This window comes from Betta splendens, chromosome 1 (assembly GCF_900634795.4).
Source record: "Betta splendens chromosome 1, fBetSpl5.4, whole genome shotgun sequence".
NCBI classification, from domain to species: Eukaryota; Metazoa; Chordata; class Actinopteri; order Anabantiformes; family Osphronemidae; genus Betta; species Betta splendens.
This window is the reverse complement of record NC_040881.3, coordinates 10,010,110-10,027,306: the sequence shown is the minus strand read 5'-3', so window position 1 is coordinate 10,027,306 and position 17,197 is coordinate 10,010,110. Positions and strand designations below refer to the sequence as shown.

Sequence of the window (17,197 nt, the reverse complement as noted above, 5' to 3'; positions counted from 1 at the left end):
TTTATTTTTACGAAAAACAGCTTTGCTACACAGTATGTCACACATTCCAAGCCAAGTGATTTTACAAAACACATTTCATGCCAGACCTTTCATTTATTTCAGTGGGAATGTTTGTGTCAAGGTTTTAATCTTTAAATGCAGGAAAAGGAATTTCATTTGGTGACTATATACATATACATATACAAATTTTACAGCAGGCAAATGCAGAATACATAGATATGGTTTTGCAGCAGGCAATGTAGAAGAGAAATGCTTCTCACCTTTTACCACCTTTATTGCAGAGAAAACATGTTTGACAATTTAGTAAATAACCTGTCAAATCACCTGTTTAGTCCTGGGAGGACTAGTTTATCTGTGGTGGATCATATTGTGACACATTGTTTGAGTCTTTACACAACTTTACACAACAACAACACACCATCAGTGTCATCTGCATGCCCTAATTTCGTGACGCATACAACTTTGGCCCGTACACAGTAAATTTAGCAGTGTCCATTGAACACTTAAAGAGTTAATTTTAACTCTGAGTCAGTGAACATATGGCGCCGCCCTACAGAGAGTCAACTTTACACTGACACTAGTGTAAAATTCTTCGTGTCAATGTAACTCTTACTAGAGTTATTTATTTACACTGTACTAAGTGTTAGTCCAGTTTACAATACGATAAGAGTTATTCAGGTTTTACACTATGAGGACACCAACACTAACAGTGTTTTATATTTTCGACACTACTTAATTTGTTAATCGGAATTAACTCTCTTTATTCTCAATGAGTGTTATAGTTACTCCCCATTGTTGTTTATTTTCAACACTACTTAATTTGTTAATCAAAATTAACTCCATCTATTCTCATTGAGTGTTATACTGTATTTACTCCCCAGTGTTTTTTTTTATAGCATTTAATTTTTTTCATATTTCATGAATACTGCAGTTTGGTTAAATTAACAACAAAAACAACTTCAACATATCCATGTCTCTATTTTATTAAAAGCATAAATAAAAACATTAACCCACCGGGTTTTGATATGTTCAAATAACATTTTCACAGTTGTATAACAAAATTAAAAGCCCTGAAGACATGGTATTTTCTGTAAACTTACCTACCTAATTATACACACACATTATACTTGGTATATACTTATGTGCTAAACATATTTCACGTTCAACAGTGCAGCATGTAAAACTAACAATATCAATGACAGAACCAACATTTTACTGTGCTGACCGATTAAAAGCAGCAGTATAACAGTCAGATTTTGGTAATGTACCAAATACATAGTGAAATGTTAGCCAACAAACATTCAAATCTTTAGAACTTTCTGGTCAAAGCTTCATTAGATGGCAGTATGGAACTATAAAAAGTGAAGAATCTGCTGATCCATATGCCATTTGAACATCCATTGTTTTATAATACAGCAAGTCTTTAACACTGAATACCTTAAGTGTCTGAATTGGCCTAAACACAATTTTAAATGAATGAAAATGTTTGTCAAAGCAAATGGTTTCAACAGCAGTGCCACTGAGTAAAATCTGCTCATCTTTCACTAATATAGTCTTAATTTTACAAAATACTGGCATCTCATCAGTTACCTCCACACATACTAATAAGTCAGGGCGATATTCAGTGCCATAGTGCTTTACCCACCTCACAGACAAGACAGTTGTTGATAATGCAGAGTTTAATTTGACCGCAAACTCTGGACCTTCTTTTAAATCTTGAAGCTGCACCATTTTTCCTGGACCAATTGTTAATCTGCACTGGGTAAAAGATTCCCAACACATGGCCATATATCTCTGATGCTTTTTAGCTAAAGTCTTTGTGATGTTTTTGTAACTTTTTAGTTGAGTCTTGAAAAATTTGTGCTTAGCCTCATAACGCATGCACCATGTGTGCACAATTGGTCCAATATTCCTTATACATCTAGGATAGTGTAACATAAAGTGATGCTTAGGCAAGAGATTTCTATCAGGAAACAGGTGCTTAAAAAGCCGGTGATGGTCAACAATTATGTGCTTCAAAAAGATGGTCATGCCATATGTTATGACTGGAGAGAAAACAATATCCACTATCTGCTCAAGCAACAGTAAAAGATGCCAGTATTCATTGTCGCTCTCTATTAAATCACCAAATATTAATGGCATGTTGCGCAACAAACACCACGACTGGATGGCATTCAGGCCCAAATCATTACTTCCATCATTTAACTTAACTGCAGGTGGGCGATTTCTCCTCTCAGTGTAACCATAGTTGAATGACTCTATTCTACGTGCTAACTGTTTTGAAGTCAAGATGTTCTTCTGCAAATACTCCAAGATAAGTTTCACTTCAAACTGTGCAACTCCTTCAAGAATATCATGCATTATGTCAACAGAAAAATTATCAATTGTGTGAAAATATTTCAGAGAATTCAATGAACATGAACGCTTAACACCACATACATGAGGTAGCTGTGGATTTGTTTGTAGAGTATGGCAATGCTTTTCATGCATGTCTTTTGTTCGAAATAATACACTCTGGTCATCTTCACAGAAAACCGTCTGAAAATCACTTTTGTCTATGACACAAAATCGACAACAATTCCGAGCACTGAATGATTCTACTAACCCAAACAGTCCATGTAAACCAACATTATCCCCTGTTACTTGTACAATGCTGCCATGAACAGGACTTTTGAACACAGGAACTTCAATCCCATCAGTTTCCAGCACTTTCAAGTCATTGATTATTGGCTCAAGTATAGTGTCAAATCCATAGGTTTTAATGTCTTGGGCATGAAAAAGTGCACACAAATGTATGTTGACTAAACATGAATTTAACTTTGGTGGAAAATTTCTCAATGTAAAGTATATACCTCCCAATTTATGGACACCTTTTTTGGATCCAAGAGGATTAGCGGTCTCGAATTCATCATAAAATAATTAAATTTGCAATGCCAAATTTTTGCTTGAAAAAAGAGGATGCCTTTTCATATACAACCCATCTTTTATATCACAATATACACCATCATTTGGAGTGTGACTAGATGTAAAGATATCACTAAGATGTGGATTACTTAGAATTGACTGCAGAGTTTGTAAAATTGGAACATAAGCAAATTTATCTGTAACAACTACCTGATCATAAGTTCCAGTACATCTATTTCTTCTGTTCTCAAATCTGACACCAAGTACTTTCTCCACTGGCTCAATAGTTTTATATTTTTCTTTAAAATAAAGGCTTCGCTTCGAATCTGAATTCAATGATGTAAAAGGATTTTCAAGTTGTTTAAAACTTTGCTCAATTTTAGCTTTTGTACTAGTATCCTGTGAATGCACACATTTTAAGGCTGCTTCTTTAGCCTGACTCTGTATCTCCAGTGCCACTTCCTCCATGGACAGAACAAAACTATTCAATGAAGACTGGCCAACACCAGAAACTTGAAGCTGTGCAATAGCAGAACCACACATATCACGAATGCTTCTGTTGGTCCCTGATAGGTCTTGAGAGCTACTGTCTTGGGAGCTACCAGCTGCTTCAACATCATGGGACAGAACATTATCTGGAACATTATCACAGGCTACAGTGTGACTTCTGACCCCATGCTCTGCAATTTCTTGAGCATGTCGCGTGTTTAAATGTTTCCTTAAGCCTGCAAAGGTACCAAAAAAATGGCAGCACCCTGCCTGACCACACTTTAGGCGAAGTGATTTACCAGGGTGAAATCCATGAATCAATCGCATATGTCTCACAAGCAAGTTTGTACTCCCAAAAGCAGTCTGGCAAACAAAACAAATCAGACCCATTGTATTAAAAGACAAATGTAATAACCAACATCAACAAAAAATTACAAATAAAATAAAAATCCCATAGATAGATGAGCAACAAATAGGTTGCTTACATTTTAGTGAATGCATTGTCTAGTGTAACAGCCTTGCCCTAATCTCTGCCACACGTGGGCTCTCACGAACTTTGCCAATATCTATTTGGAAGATGGTCGTCTGTATGAAGGTGTACATGTTGTGCAGCATCTGATTATACGTAGTGCCAAACACAAAGTGTGCTTTGAACAACTCATCAAACGCCCCAAGAGAGGTTGTTGATTTGCACGGTATAACCTGCTTGTCCAGAATGATGACGAACTTGTGGATGGTGCTCCTCTTCGTGCCGAGAGCAAGTAGATAGGGCTGCTTACTAGTGTTGATAGAATCCACGTGTTCTTCGATACTTGTTCCACTCTAAGGATGTACAAAAAGGCATCCTTAAAAAAAAAGGTAGTGTGCAGCTGTTATGAGTTTGACTAATTTTGTAGAAAAGAAATTCTTTAAAAGCAACAAACAGTTTACACTTCGCATTCATTCAGAAACTTTTGAAATCAGTGTATACTGTAAGCTACAATACAAACCTTCTTGAACACAACAAGATGCTTCTCCGCTTGGGATGCCGACACTCTGCCTGGTCTTTTACGGCCTTGGGCGGAAGGAGGAATCAGGTGAAGGAGGAGGATAATTGAGGAGAGATCACTGTCCCATCCTTTACCAAACAGACATCAAAAACATGATTGATAAATGATGGTATACAATAAAAAAAAACACTTTAACACCTTAAAAACAATTAAAAAAAAAAAAAAGATCTACCTACCAGAGACAAGAATGTCATCCATGTCCACTTCCTCTGAGGTGGCTTCTGCACACTGGATCAGCACTTCAAGGTCGGCTGAGGAGGGCAGAGTCTTGCTCTGCTGAATAACCTTTTGCTTGAATGTTGTAGGCCACCTACATACAAAGATACTTAACTGAGCCAACATGAAGGCATTCAATTCATTTATGCCTGAAATCACTAAAGCAAATACAAATACTGCATTAATTAGTGCTTATTTAGGAGTTACCTTTCCAAAAGCCTGGCAGCTACATCGTGTCCAAACTGAAGGTGGAAATCTTGCGCAATCTGTAACAATAAAAAGTTCAATTATATTACTACCCTAACATCAAATAAAGAAGCTGCATTAATGTGTACATTTCAGAAACAAAAACAGAGCCTGTCAATTACCAAGCCTTCAACATCTTTAAAGCGTGGAAATTCATCCAAGACGAATGAAGATTTTTCCTTGTCCAAAACCATGTTGCGGCGACGCTCAAATGTAACTTTCATCTTCTCCTTGATAGTGGCTTCATCAGAACAGTATTTCATTAAAGACATGGCCTCCTTGCATTGCTCTTCACTTAAGATCACCTCAGGGTTAAACAAAGCCTCTCTTTTAGCTGTCGGCCCACCACCAGCCAGCAGATGTGATGGCCCTCTGCTTTCTGCTGAAGAACTCCTCCTCTGAATGGTTTTGAGCCTCCATGCAAGATAGCCAGTCCCACTTTCACCGTCATAAAAATGTTCCTTTAAAATGATTAAAAGGCCATTTGAACATCAATAACCAAAAGACAAGGAAGTGGTTAAATGTGATAAAATGAATAGCATTATCTAATTGATCTGAATCTTAATGTTTGCAAGTTGGTTACCTTTGCTTCGCATACTTCAGTGTCTGCCATAGTAACCATAACTAGCTTAATAATGTAAAAGCAACTTACATATCCTTTTTTAGAATAGGGATCCATGAGATAAGGGAACATCTCAACAATGCCTTGAGCATACATCTCCCTTATATGCCGGGGCGGTGCTGTCCTGTCAAGAGCAAAGTGAAAACTATTAATCACATTGTTAACACTAAGCTTTATAAGAATGCCACCAAACATTTTTCCTAATCACGTTGGCATGGGAGAAAGATCTCATTAGAAAATTACCCATAGGTTTCAGTCATGTCTGCAGCAAGGATATTAACCATCTGACGCCGTGAAGAGTCAGTAAGCCCTTTTGTTCGGTTGTATTCTTTAATAATGCGATCTCCACCAGGTTTCTTTGCCAATGTAGATTCAACTACCTATGAAATCACAGAAGTACAAATTCCATAAATCTAGACAATGACAACTAATACATGTACAGTAGACAAATTGGAATTTGGAATAGCCAGTTGAAAATTATGCATTGCATTAATGGGTGTGTTTTGCAGCACACTGTGCTCACTTTGTAAATCAGCTTGTGGCATGTATTATCCGTAAAACTTAGAAAAATATTTATAAAGAACACTGTCCTCATCATAGCTAACAAACTTTAATGTACAGTGCCTATTAACTTACATGTTTGGCATTGTCATTCTCTCTCTGGCGTTTTCTGGAAGGGCTGTTCTTATCCAGGATGATTGTGTCATCAGAGTTGCAGGATTCAAGTTCCAAAATTACTGTACCTTCAGAACTACAGACTGAAAGTTCCAGTGAAGCTGGATCAGGCTGAGATGCATTTGAATCCTGCTGGCAAGCAGCGGAAAGTGTTCCCTCAGAATCTAAGTGTGAAGAGAGAGGAGAAAATAACATATACAAAAACAAGCACATAATGTCTCAGTTAGTGACAACATGGTTATCATTCATCATCATCACTACAATAGTTAGTTTAGTTTACCAGTATCGAATCTAATCGTAAATACACCAGCGTTGGGTTGCTGTGCTACTTCCTCAAACACTTCTGCATCCACTTCTGTTCCAGTCTCATCAAAGACTTTAACACCGTCTGTGACGGGTGGCATCGAAAACTTCATGAAGGCTTAGGAGAAAACACAAAAAGTCATATGAAACACTCAAAAGTAGCAAAAGGCAAACCCTCAATACTTTGTGACCTAATTGAATCTCACTAGATTACAAATCCATAATATTCAACCTTAACACAACAGTGAATCCCAGGTACCACAATCAAGATGACAAAACTAAACCAGGTTAAGAAATGCACAATTTGTTTCCTGAATGTATATTGGCAACGAATGAGAGATGAATGTCATTATAATAAGCAGAACAAATAAACAAATGTCCAAGAGTCATAAATAATTTGCGGTTGCTTACCAGAATTCAAGAACTCGGCCAAGTTTGGCTCACTGATCTTGATGTATTTCTGCTCATTGTTCAGTTTTGCTTTGATCAACATGACTTCTGTTAAAACTGACAACTGGCATCAACTCCTGTTGGTATAATACAATATATCTGGCATTAAATAACTCCATGGTTCAGTATCTACTTTAATGCATTAATTTATCAGTCTACACAAAAAGCCTTGCCATCAATATTTGCATTTACAAATTACATGTAGTATCATTGACATAACCGGCTGCATAACCAAAGTTTAGCACCAAATGGACACTTAAAGTTAATTATATGACTCCTTTTGGAAATCCACAATTATTAAAATAACTAATATTAAAACTATTGAAATTCCATCCGTCAATGCAAAGTGTTAACATAAGTTTCATGCTAGCGACATAGTCTTTCTATTCCTGTCTGGGAATTTTCAAATACGTCACAATGCACGCGCCAGGCTAAAGTTAGCTCTTGTTTGAATAGATATGTTCTTTATATTATAATTAAAACGTGTTAAACATGGCAAAGGCGAGCTAAATTATTATTGGAGCATTCCATACCGCACAACCCTAAGCGTTAACAGCGAGAATCGGCGTGTACACGGAAACCTTTCCGATTTCTACCACACAATTTGGAAGGTCATTACCACATGCAACATCTTCGGTGATGGCGGCGCAATAAGACAACAGAAAAAACGAACCACCGCTAAGAATAAAACAGGACACTACTCTAATTATTTACACATTCCATAACAATTAATCACCAAACACAATGACTAAGACTAAAAAACCCTCCTGGCTCTAAGTACAGTGCCAGCTTTACTGCGTGGCAGTTACCACGTGTTGCGCATTTAAGCTAGCCACTGACCCTGCCTTGTTAGCCCCTTATAATTCAAGTGTAAAATTCTCAAGCATACGACGAACAAACAATTATGTTATAACAAAACATTTGATAGAATATATAATATTTTTAATATGTAATACACTTTAAAACCGGAGTTTACAACGGGGAAAGTAATGCCCACATGCAACACCTTCGGTCACGGTGGCACAAGACACAATAGAACGCCACTCTAATTAATTACACACAAACGCCATAACAAGTAACCACCTAAAAACAACGATTAAGTCTGAAAAACCCTCCTGGCTCTATCTACAGAACCAGCTTTACTGCGTAGCAGCTACCACGTGTTGCACATTTAAGCTAGCCACGACTCTGCACTGTTAGCCCCTTATAATTCAACGTTTTCAAGCATAAAACCTCCAAGCATACGACAAACAAACAATTATTATGTTATTACAAAACACAAAATTTGTTACAATATACGATATGTTTAGTAAGTAATACACTTTAAAAAGACTTACCACAGTCTTCCATAGCAGGAAAATGGCGTCCAGAACAGTCTGAAGATTTTTGAAACGAGACAGAGGTGGGCGGAGCATCCAGAGTACAGTGTACCTGTCCCGAGTTAATATTCTACACTGTCTGTGTTCGTTTGCTTTGACACTGCGTATTTTACACTGATGAGACTAACTCTAGATATTAACAACAACACTTGATGTAATGGTGGATGTATTTTATCTTGTTGGTGTTGGAAGAACTCTGGAAGTGTTCACAGATTTTGTCACTGTATACTTTACACTGCAGAATTTACTGTGTAGATGTATTAGATTAAAAGGTGCCTCAACAAACTGAACAGCAGAAGGATTGTACATCCTTCACATAAACAACATTAACTGACCAGCTTATATGGAGCTAATAACATAGTAAAAAACAGGCTAATAACAGAGAAATAGAAACTGTTTTTACAGTGCATGTCCATTTATTATTCTTTCCTTAATCGCAACGTCTGACTTTCCAGCTGGAATACAACAATAAAAAACCTTTACCACAATGCATGTCCACATCTGAAGTAATCTAAACGAACCATACCGCGAGGTGTACAGTACAAAATGTAACTACCTAGTAAAGTCACAAAAAATGCTAACACCAAAATCACCATGTTCCCTTGTACCAATAGAAATCAACCACAGAAGGAAGTGCCCCACTAACCAATCAGATATTGTGCTTTGTTTTACGGAAATGTTTTAAGATGAGTTACTTACTGTCTGTCAACTCCTGGACATCATCAGACATGGGTGCGCTTCACATTGTTCTGGCTGTTCTCTTAGGTAAATATCTGATTGATGATCTTGTTGATGAAAGTATCATGGTTAAAATGGTTACAAACAGACCTACTTTTTTCTTGTATGAAGTAACAACTTCTGTTATTTTAAAATCTTTTAACGCTGCACCTTTTAAATTTGCTGTTGTGATTGTGTTTCTAATTCAGGACCGGTTTCATGCAGTCATGGTCAAATGTTTGGATCAGTGGTGGAGGTCACAGTCAAACCAGGAGACAACTTCACTCTCTACTGTGACTGCAAAGTGGCAACTGCAGTTTACATAGTGTGGTTCAGGAACAGCTACAATGACAATCAGCCTACTCTCATTATGAAAACATTTCAACGAAAGACCTACAACCCTGATGATTCCAATTATCTGATGTTCATCTCGAATTTTCACTTTGTGAGGAATTCATCTTCAAACTCCTATGACCTGCTAATTAAGGACTTCACTGTTTCTAATGAGGGTCTGTACTACTGTGGAACAGAAGAGAGCAAGGTGGAGGACGAAGAATACATAACCCAAAAATTGATTTACAATTATGGCAATATCACAAGACTCATATGTAGTAAGTATTTTTTTATGAATGTGTGAATGTTATACAGGTTACAGTGAATTTATTTTATTTCCCAAGGATTCCAGCACATGTACTTTTGTAGTAAGTATAATGTAGTAATTTTGCTTCAGTCGTTCCTTTTAGCCTTTACAAGGCTCATATGTAGTAAGTATTTTTATTAAAAATATGTGAACGTTATACAGGTTACAGTGAATATTAATATGTATTATTTAAACACCTGGCTGCACCAGGAGGTTGTAGTTTTTTTCCATTTCTCAATATTAAAAAAATTATATTATGGCAATATCACAAGGCTTATATGTAGTAGGTATCCGTTAAGCAGTCCAAATAGTCGTGAACAGCAATCACTGACAACGAATTTCATTACAAATTATTATGATGATTATTGTGATGATATGAATTTGCTGTTGCAGCCCTAGTGTACATACTGTACAATGAAGAACAAGCTACTTAACTGGTCATTTGTTTTACAGTTGCCAGTGAAAACCATTTTCAGATCAGAGACACAGTAATACTCACATGCATCCATTTAACCTGGTTTTGTTTTGAATCCAGACTCTAGTTCTCATGAGGACATCAACCAGAGTGTACCAGGCTGTAGTTTTTGCTGGAAGCAACTGTTTTCCCTTGTCCCTGTCCAGCTTTTGCTGTTCTATCCGTAATCCTCTCCTCTCTGTTGGTTCACTATCTCACTCAAAAAGAAGGTCAGTCTTAACTAGAATGACTTTTTAAAGTTCTCTAAATGAGCTTTCCATGCTATCCAGAAACATATTCAGTATTGTTCGATGAACAACCATTACATTCACATGACAAGTTATTGCATGATGTGGTGTAAAATAATAATTATTTCTGCAGATGAAAAACTTCAAGATGTTGGTGAAGACACCAGAGGCCAGGTAACCAGCATGAGCACAAAGGACAGAACTTTATGTTGGATACATAGATTTAACCAGCCAGTGACATTTCGCACAAACCAATGTTATTTTGATTTTGCTCGTTATAACTTACTCGTTAGTTTGGTGTACATTTATTGTATTTCTTGAATTTAGGCTCACTTTGCTCAACATTTCATATCCTAGAATGAAGGTGTGTGTTATGCTGCTGTTGGGATCCATCAAGCAATGAAAATACTGAAAATGAAGAAAGGCCAGATCTCTGTCTGCACATATTCTGTCATCAATACTTCCAGAGGGTAATTAGGCCACAAACTGAGGACAACCACCAACAACAACCAGCACTGAAAGGTGTATTCATACAGCAGGACTGATTCTGTCATTTAGCCTCTATTTGTAAAAGATGTACAGCAAATCCAAATCATTAATAATATACTCTTTTTTTAAATATATAGCTCAGAATGACTAAATGAACTCCAGAGAGAAACAACTTAGTTAAGTGGTCTTGCTATTGTAACTGAACACTTTTTGGCTTATGTAAGGTTGTTTGTATAGATCATGGTCCCAGATTTATATGTACAATTTTCTTTTTGCAGAGTTACAATAAAAATGTTTATATATTTGGCAAAACAGACAATGTGTTTACTGTTCTTTTAAAGCTTGACAGCCTTTTTAATACAAGCCATGAGCCAATAATCTGTAGATTAGAATTCAAAATTGTATTAATCAGTTTCAAGTTAAGAATATATAATAATTTAGAATATAGAAAGTATTTTTTACATTTACCTTTACAGCTCTAGGAGCTAGAATGCCTTATGATGAAACTAGATGGTTGTTGTCAAATACTACACTAATGGTCAAACTTACAAACATTGTCCAAAAAAAAAAAACATCATCATACCTAGGCAATTACAGTAAGCACCAATTAAGCCACAAAAGGCTTTAAAAGAAGGGCAAAGAGAAAACACAGAAAGGGATCTAGCTGCCCAGCTCGGCCAATTTCAACACAGGTATCTTCCACTCACAGTGCTAATGCTACTCTGTAACCATTCCACCTGAAACATCATAAGTAAAAATTGCAACCTGAGTGAAAATGTCACAGTGGTCTAAAATGGTGGAGCCACATGCACAGCTCAGGTTGAAGGAGTTTAATACAGGCAAAACGTGGTCAAAAACACAGGCAGTGGGTCGGTATCAGGCTGGACAGACAAAATCTAAAACTATGGCTAAGAGTTATCAACAAAGACTAAGGAACAACAGCTGGACTGATCAGTGACCGGAAGTAAAGCGGGACGAAAACATGGTGAAACAGAAACTGGAAATTTCTGCAAAATAAAACAGTAAATAATATGGGGGGGGGGGGGGGGGGGGGGGGGGGGGGTTACGGCGATACAGCAGGGCGCGCCCGACGTCCTACGGGCGGACAGGCGGAGCTGAGGGCAAGGCCACCATTCAGGTGGACGAGACGGCTGATCTGGGACCAGAGACGAAAACCAAGAGGAGCGGGAACCAGAGATGAGGGATGACCCAGGGATGAGGACAGGCACAGAACCAGAACCAGAACCAGAGTTGAGGGACAAGCCAGGGACGAAGACAGGCGAAGAGCCGAGACCAGAACTAGAGAGGAGAGACAAACCAAGGACAAGGACAGGCAATAAGCCGAGACCAGAACCAGAGACGAGGACAGACGAGGCGCCATAGCCAGAACCGGAGACAAGGACAGGCGTGGAGACAGAACCAGAGACAAACCCAGACGTGGAGCCGGAGCTGACATGGTTGGAGCCGAACCTCGAGGAACCGAGGCGGACGTCGGAGTCGGACCACCATGAACTGAAGCAGAAATGGTTGGTGCCAGATCATTAGGAACTTAGGCAGACGTAGTGAGACAGGAATGGCCTTCTCATGGCCGACGGGAACTGACACAGAAACGGCCTCCTCTTCGGGGCCGGCAGGGCTGCGAACGGCCTCCTCTTCCATCTATCTCAGGATCCCAAGAAACTTTTGTGAGATCCGAGAAACATGCGTGTTTTAATAAAGACATTGTTTCTAAGTTGTTCAGCAAACTTTTTATTTGGAATCGAAGCAAAGTTGTTAGCGCAAACTAAAACAATAAACGGACGAATATATTACTTACTTGGTGCTCATTCTACTGTTCTGTCCCGGCAGTTTTTACTGGGTTGTCCATGGTCTTCTGATGTTGGTTTGACTGCTGCGTGTTTGAACTAATGATGAAGCTGATATTACCTACAAAATGAAGTAGTAATATTGAATTAGTTGCTGCCAGCCACTTGGAGCTAATACACAAGCTAGCGTTAGCAACATAAGCTAATGTTACTTCTAAAACTTATACTTACTACTCTATACTTGAAAACAGCACAAACAACAGCACAAACAGCAGCTTGTAACTTAAACGGTGGAATATATTATATATATATAACTTTTTTTTGGACCATGCTCCTGCCTTGACCATCTGCCAATCCATTTTGCACTAATATTTAAATTCAGATTACTGCACCATTTCACTGGTTTATGTTCTGTGTCCCTATGTTCTATTTAAGCACTGAATCACCAAAGCAAGCGCTGTGAAACCTTCACTGTAGTTGCAATAAACGTGTTTCCGGTTAGATTTCAAGGTTATCATTGTGTGGTTGCACTAATACCATTTGAAAAAAAAAAAGTTCTTTAATCGTTACATCTACAGTACAGCATCATGTAGCATCACACCAATAGAAAACAACCACAAAAGACATTTTTTTCCACTCAAGCCTTTGAATATTATAACTTGTAAGACTAGCGTCGCCATTTCAACGGGGGGTCCTCAACAGAGATGAACATGAATGGGCTGCAAACGTTTCTGATCCTTCCCTTAGGTAAAACTATTACCATCTATTGAATCTCTTTGTCAGACAATTAATTTAATTGTTATTGTTGTTGTATTTAACGATAGTCAGCATTTGGTGAAACAGCATTTGGCTCTGTTTTATTTCCTTTCCAGTGATAGCTTTTCACTCTCATTATTGGATTTCTGGATCACTGATAGAGCTGGTCATCAGGCCAGGTGACAACGTCACCCTTTACTGTGACTGCAAAACAACAACCAAACAATTAATTGTGTGGTACCGAAACTGTTCTCATGAGAACCAGCCCTCTCTTGTCCTTCAACCAAAAGAGGACTTATGGAAACCCAGTGGTAACTCTATGAACTTTATCCCTCATTACCACTTTGTTGAAAACCAAACCTCTAAATCCTATGACCTCCTGATTGAGAATATTACTAGTTCTGAAGTCGGTCTCTACTACTGCGGAACAGAGGAAAGAAAACTGGAAGAAAAGACAAAAATTCAATTAAAATATGTTTACAGATATGGGAATGTCAAAACAAGGATTCTCTTTGGTAAGTGTTTTGATGTCAGACTATGTAAAATAAATAACAATTTCATGAAGTACTGTAACTGTTGTTTAGAAAATTGTATTGTCACAATACTAAATCCAACGTAAACATACTGCATGTCTGAAATTCTGGGGCGATGAGTGCTTGAATTTGCTATTATGACATATTTGCATTATTTTCCTTTGACAATTTGCTACAAAATAATTACATTGCACTACTTTTAGGACCTGGCTTCAAACAAATTAGGATTGCAGACATTCACAACGAGTAGTCTGCAAAGTTGGAATAGTAATCAAAACAAAATGTTATTAAATGTGTTTTATAGAGACTTCAGATTGCAATCTGTATCACATATAAGTAGTGATTATTTACATTAGAAGTTTATTAGAATTGCCTTTATGGAAAAATTAGTTTTATGACAAAGGGAAACTATCAAATTTATATTAACATCAAATTACAAAAGCCACATTGGACACATGTTAAAAACTGACATGAATATACTAATGCCCTGCGATGGACTGGCGACCCGTCCAGGGTGTACCCTGCCTCTCGCCCATAGCCAGCTGGGTTAGGCTCCAGCACCCCCGTGACCCCGCATTGGGACATAAGTGGTTTGGAAAATGGATGGATGGATGGATGAATATACTAATTGGGATCATTATCTACTCTTTTTGGCTTTATCCTGTCAGGGGTCGCCATGATAGATTTGTCAAGTTCTTACACCGGATGCCTTTCCTGACGCAACCCCTTTCTGAGGGGTTATGTGTAACATATAAATGGAATAATTTACTTATGAATTTAGTTAACTTTATAATACATGCAGTATAAATACATAAAATCATAATCATCTTTCTAATCATAACATTCTTGAATTTGATTAAGCCCCCAAGGAGACACACTGCCCAGATTCAACGCATCATCTGCCTCTAATAGACTGTGATGTGTGCTGGATGCTTCTGATTACACTATGTCCAGCATTTGCTGTTATCACGTTTCTTCTCTCTTCTCTTTTGGCCTATCACCTTTGCCAGAAAGAAGGTAACTTATCTACAGATGTTATTTTTTACTTATTTAAAATAATTTTACACAATGTTTATCAGGTTAAGTATTGTCATATGATGATGCAAAATTTCTTTTGACAGCTAAAGACTTGCAAACCGATGGGAAAAAACTGACAGGGGAGAAATAAAAAATCATAAGGTAATGTAAAAAAACATCATAAAAATGTTTTATAGGCCTACTAATATGACCAGTGATGACTGTAGTACATTTGGTATTACAGTAGCTAGGTCAGGTCAAACTATTACTGTACTATACTATTGTACTATAAACAGTACAGCCATTTTATCAATTTTTGCATTTAAGTGATAACTCAATACGTCGTCACACATTTGAGCATGTTTCTAAACTATGAATTTTAAATCTCAGGAAGAAGATGTGTGTTATGCTCAAGTGGAATTCAAAAAATTCAAAGATGAAAAGAGGCGACTAAAGAAAAAGAAAACCCAGAGCTTTGAGTCCAGTATATATTCTGTTGTCAATACCTAGGGTGTAACCAAGTATCATCACAAATTAAATATAAATCATTTGACTGAATGACACTCACATACACAGTCTCACCACCCTCTCTAACATCAACCTAACCAATTTGTGCTTTGTTTATTACCCTATACTCATACTGTAGTTGCAGTTTTGATATATTTCACAGAATGCTGAATGTTTTATGGATGCTAAAAAATTGCTTTATTACAGACTTTGCTTACTGTGAGCTACAAGTTTTAAGATATTATTATTCACTTATTCTTTATCTGAAATAAGTCACAATTTGATATTGCTAAAAACGGCTTTGCCATATGTGACATACAATATTCAAAGCCCAGTGATTTTATAAAACACTCCAGGCCTTTCACTTATTTTAGTGGAGATGTTTGTGTCAAGGTTTTAATCATTAATTGCAGCAATGTGAATTTTAGTTTGGTGGCTTTGCTCATATAATGCCCTGTAACAAATGTAAGCCTCCATGACGGAGGCTGTCAGTGACCCACAAACCTCTTTGGCATAGGCAGAGAATTACTGTTGTGAAAGCAGACAGTGTGGCAGCGAAGATGCTGAGCTCAGTATCATTGTATGTAAAGACAGTGTACTGCTGTTCATATTGTGTTGTTTTCTATTTCTCTCACATTTTAAGCCCTTGGCATTTTTATGTGGACATGAATCATCACTAATTATACAAGTAAATATACAACAAAATATACACAAATAATTATAGATTATATACATAAGCACACATACACGCCCTTGTACTTACATTGAAGTGAGGACCTCCATTGACATAATGCCTTCCTAACCCCTTTCTCTAATCATCACAGCTAAAAGGCAGAATTCTAACCCTTGCTCAAATCCGAACCAAAACTCACACTCACATCTTGACCCTCAAACAGGCTTTCAAAGAACTGAGAACCAGCCAAAATGCCCTTACTTTGTGAAAATGTCCTCACTTTGGTAGTAAAATACATGTTTTGGTACTTACTTCAATGCAAGTACAATTACAATTATTATTATTATTATTATTATTGAACTTTATTGATTCAACATTAGGAAAAGTGGGCAGCCACAGCTAGTGCAAAATGTCTTACTCAAGGACGCACTTGGTGCTCTGGTGGGCTTCAACCTTGGACCTCCCACTCCCCAAGCCTCTACCAACTGAGCCACCACGCACACGCACGCACGCACACATGCACACACATTCTACCCTGCCCGAACACACTCTCAGTCTCAGTTTTATGTATAGAGATAATGTACACACACTGAAATGCACATACAAGCTGATGTGTTTTTTAAGGGATCAGCCACAGAAGGGCACAAGGCACCTGTAGATATAAAAAAAGCCCAACTCTCAGAACTTTATTTGTTTTCTGAAATGTGATGCTTACTGAAGAATGATGAGAAAGTATTGTGAAGAATCTGTGGCTTTCTGACAAATGTCTGCTTTGATTCAAAATAAACAAAGCTGATGAACAACTTAGACAGCGCTTTAGACCAATTGGTCTAAAAAGTTAACGGATTCAGCTAAAGTCAGTTAACAGCTCGAGTCAGTTAACAGACAAATAAATAACAAAGTTAGGTGATTATTACTGTAGCAGCGTTGTTAAAATAAGTTGTTAAAGTAAATAGAAGAAGAAACAATGTGAAAGGTATGTTAGTCTAGTGCCTCATTAACTAATGTCCAATATTAACCTCCTC

The 17,197-nt window shown here is 37.5% G+C and overlaps 1 protein-coding gene across 2 annotated transcripts; it reads right to left on the bottom strand.

The window, feature by feature from the left end:
* Positions 1-967: 967 nt before the first annotated feature.
* Positions 968-8,584, bottom strand: LOC114855200 (uncharacterized). 2 transcript variants are annotated; one of them, XM_029150141.1, is made up of 11 exons: positions 8,292-8,584; positions 6,916-7,031; positions 6,482-6,622; positions 6,163-6,365; positions 5,770-5,906; positions 5,557-5,650; positions 5,027-5,365; positions 4,866-4,924; positions 4,619-4,752; positions 4,383-4,510; positions 968-4,215 (listed from the first exon to the last, which is right to left on the bottom strand). In XM_029150141.1, exons 2-11 carry the CDS (start codon positions 6,995-6,997, stop codon positions 3,898-3,900), a joined length of 1,635 nt encoding a protein of 544 aa, XP_029005974.1. In that variant the 5' UTR covers positions 6,998-7,031; positions 8,292-8,584; the 3' UTR covers positions 968-3,897. The 2 variants fall into 2 exon arrangements, with proteins under 2 accessions (XP_029005974.1, XP_029005983.1); XM_029150150.1 differs by having other exon boundaries at positions 968-4,238; positions 6,916-8,584.
* Positions 8,585-17,197: the final 8,613 nt, after the last annotated feature.

Coding starts and splice junctions, on each gene's coding strand:
- LOC114855200 (XM_029150141.1), bottom strand. CDS start 6,997: ATGTTGATCAAAGCAAAACTGAACAATGAGCAGAAATACATCAAGATC. Junction 6,623..6,915: donor GGCCGAGTTCTTGAATTCTG/GTAAGCAACCGC, acceptor TTTTCTCCTAAG/CCTTCATGAAGTTTTCGATG. Junction 4,216..4,382: donor ATCTTGTTGTGTTCAAGAAG/GTTTGTATTGTA, acceptor GTACATCCTTAG/AGTGGAACAAGTATCGAAGA.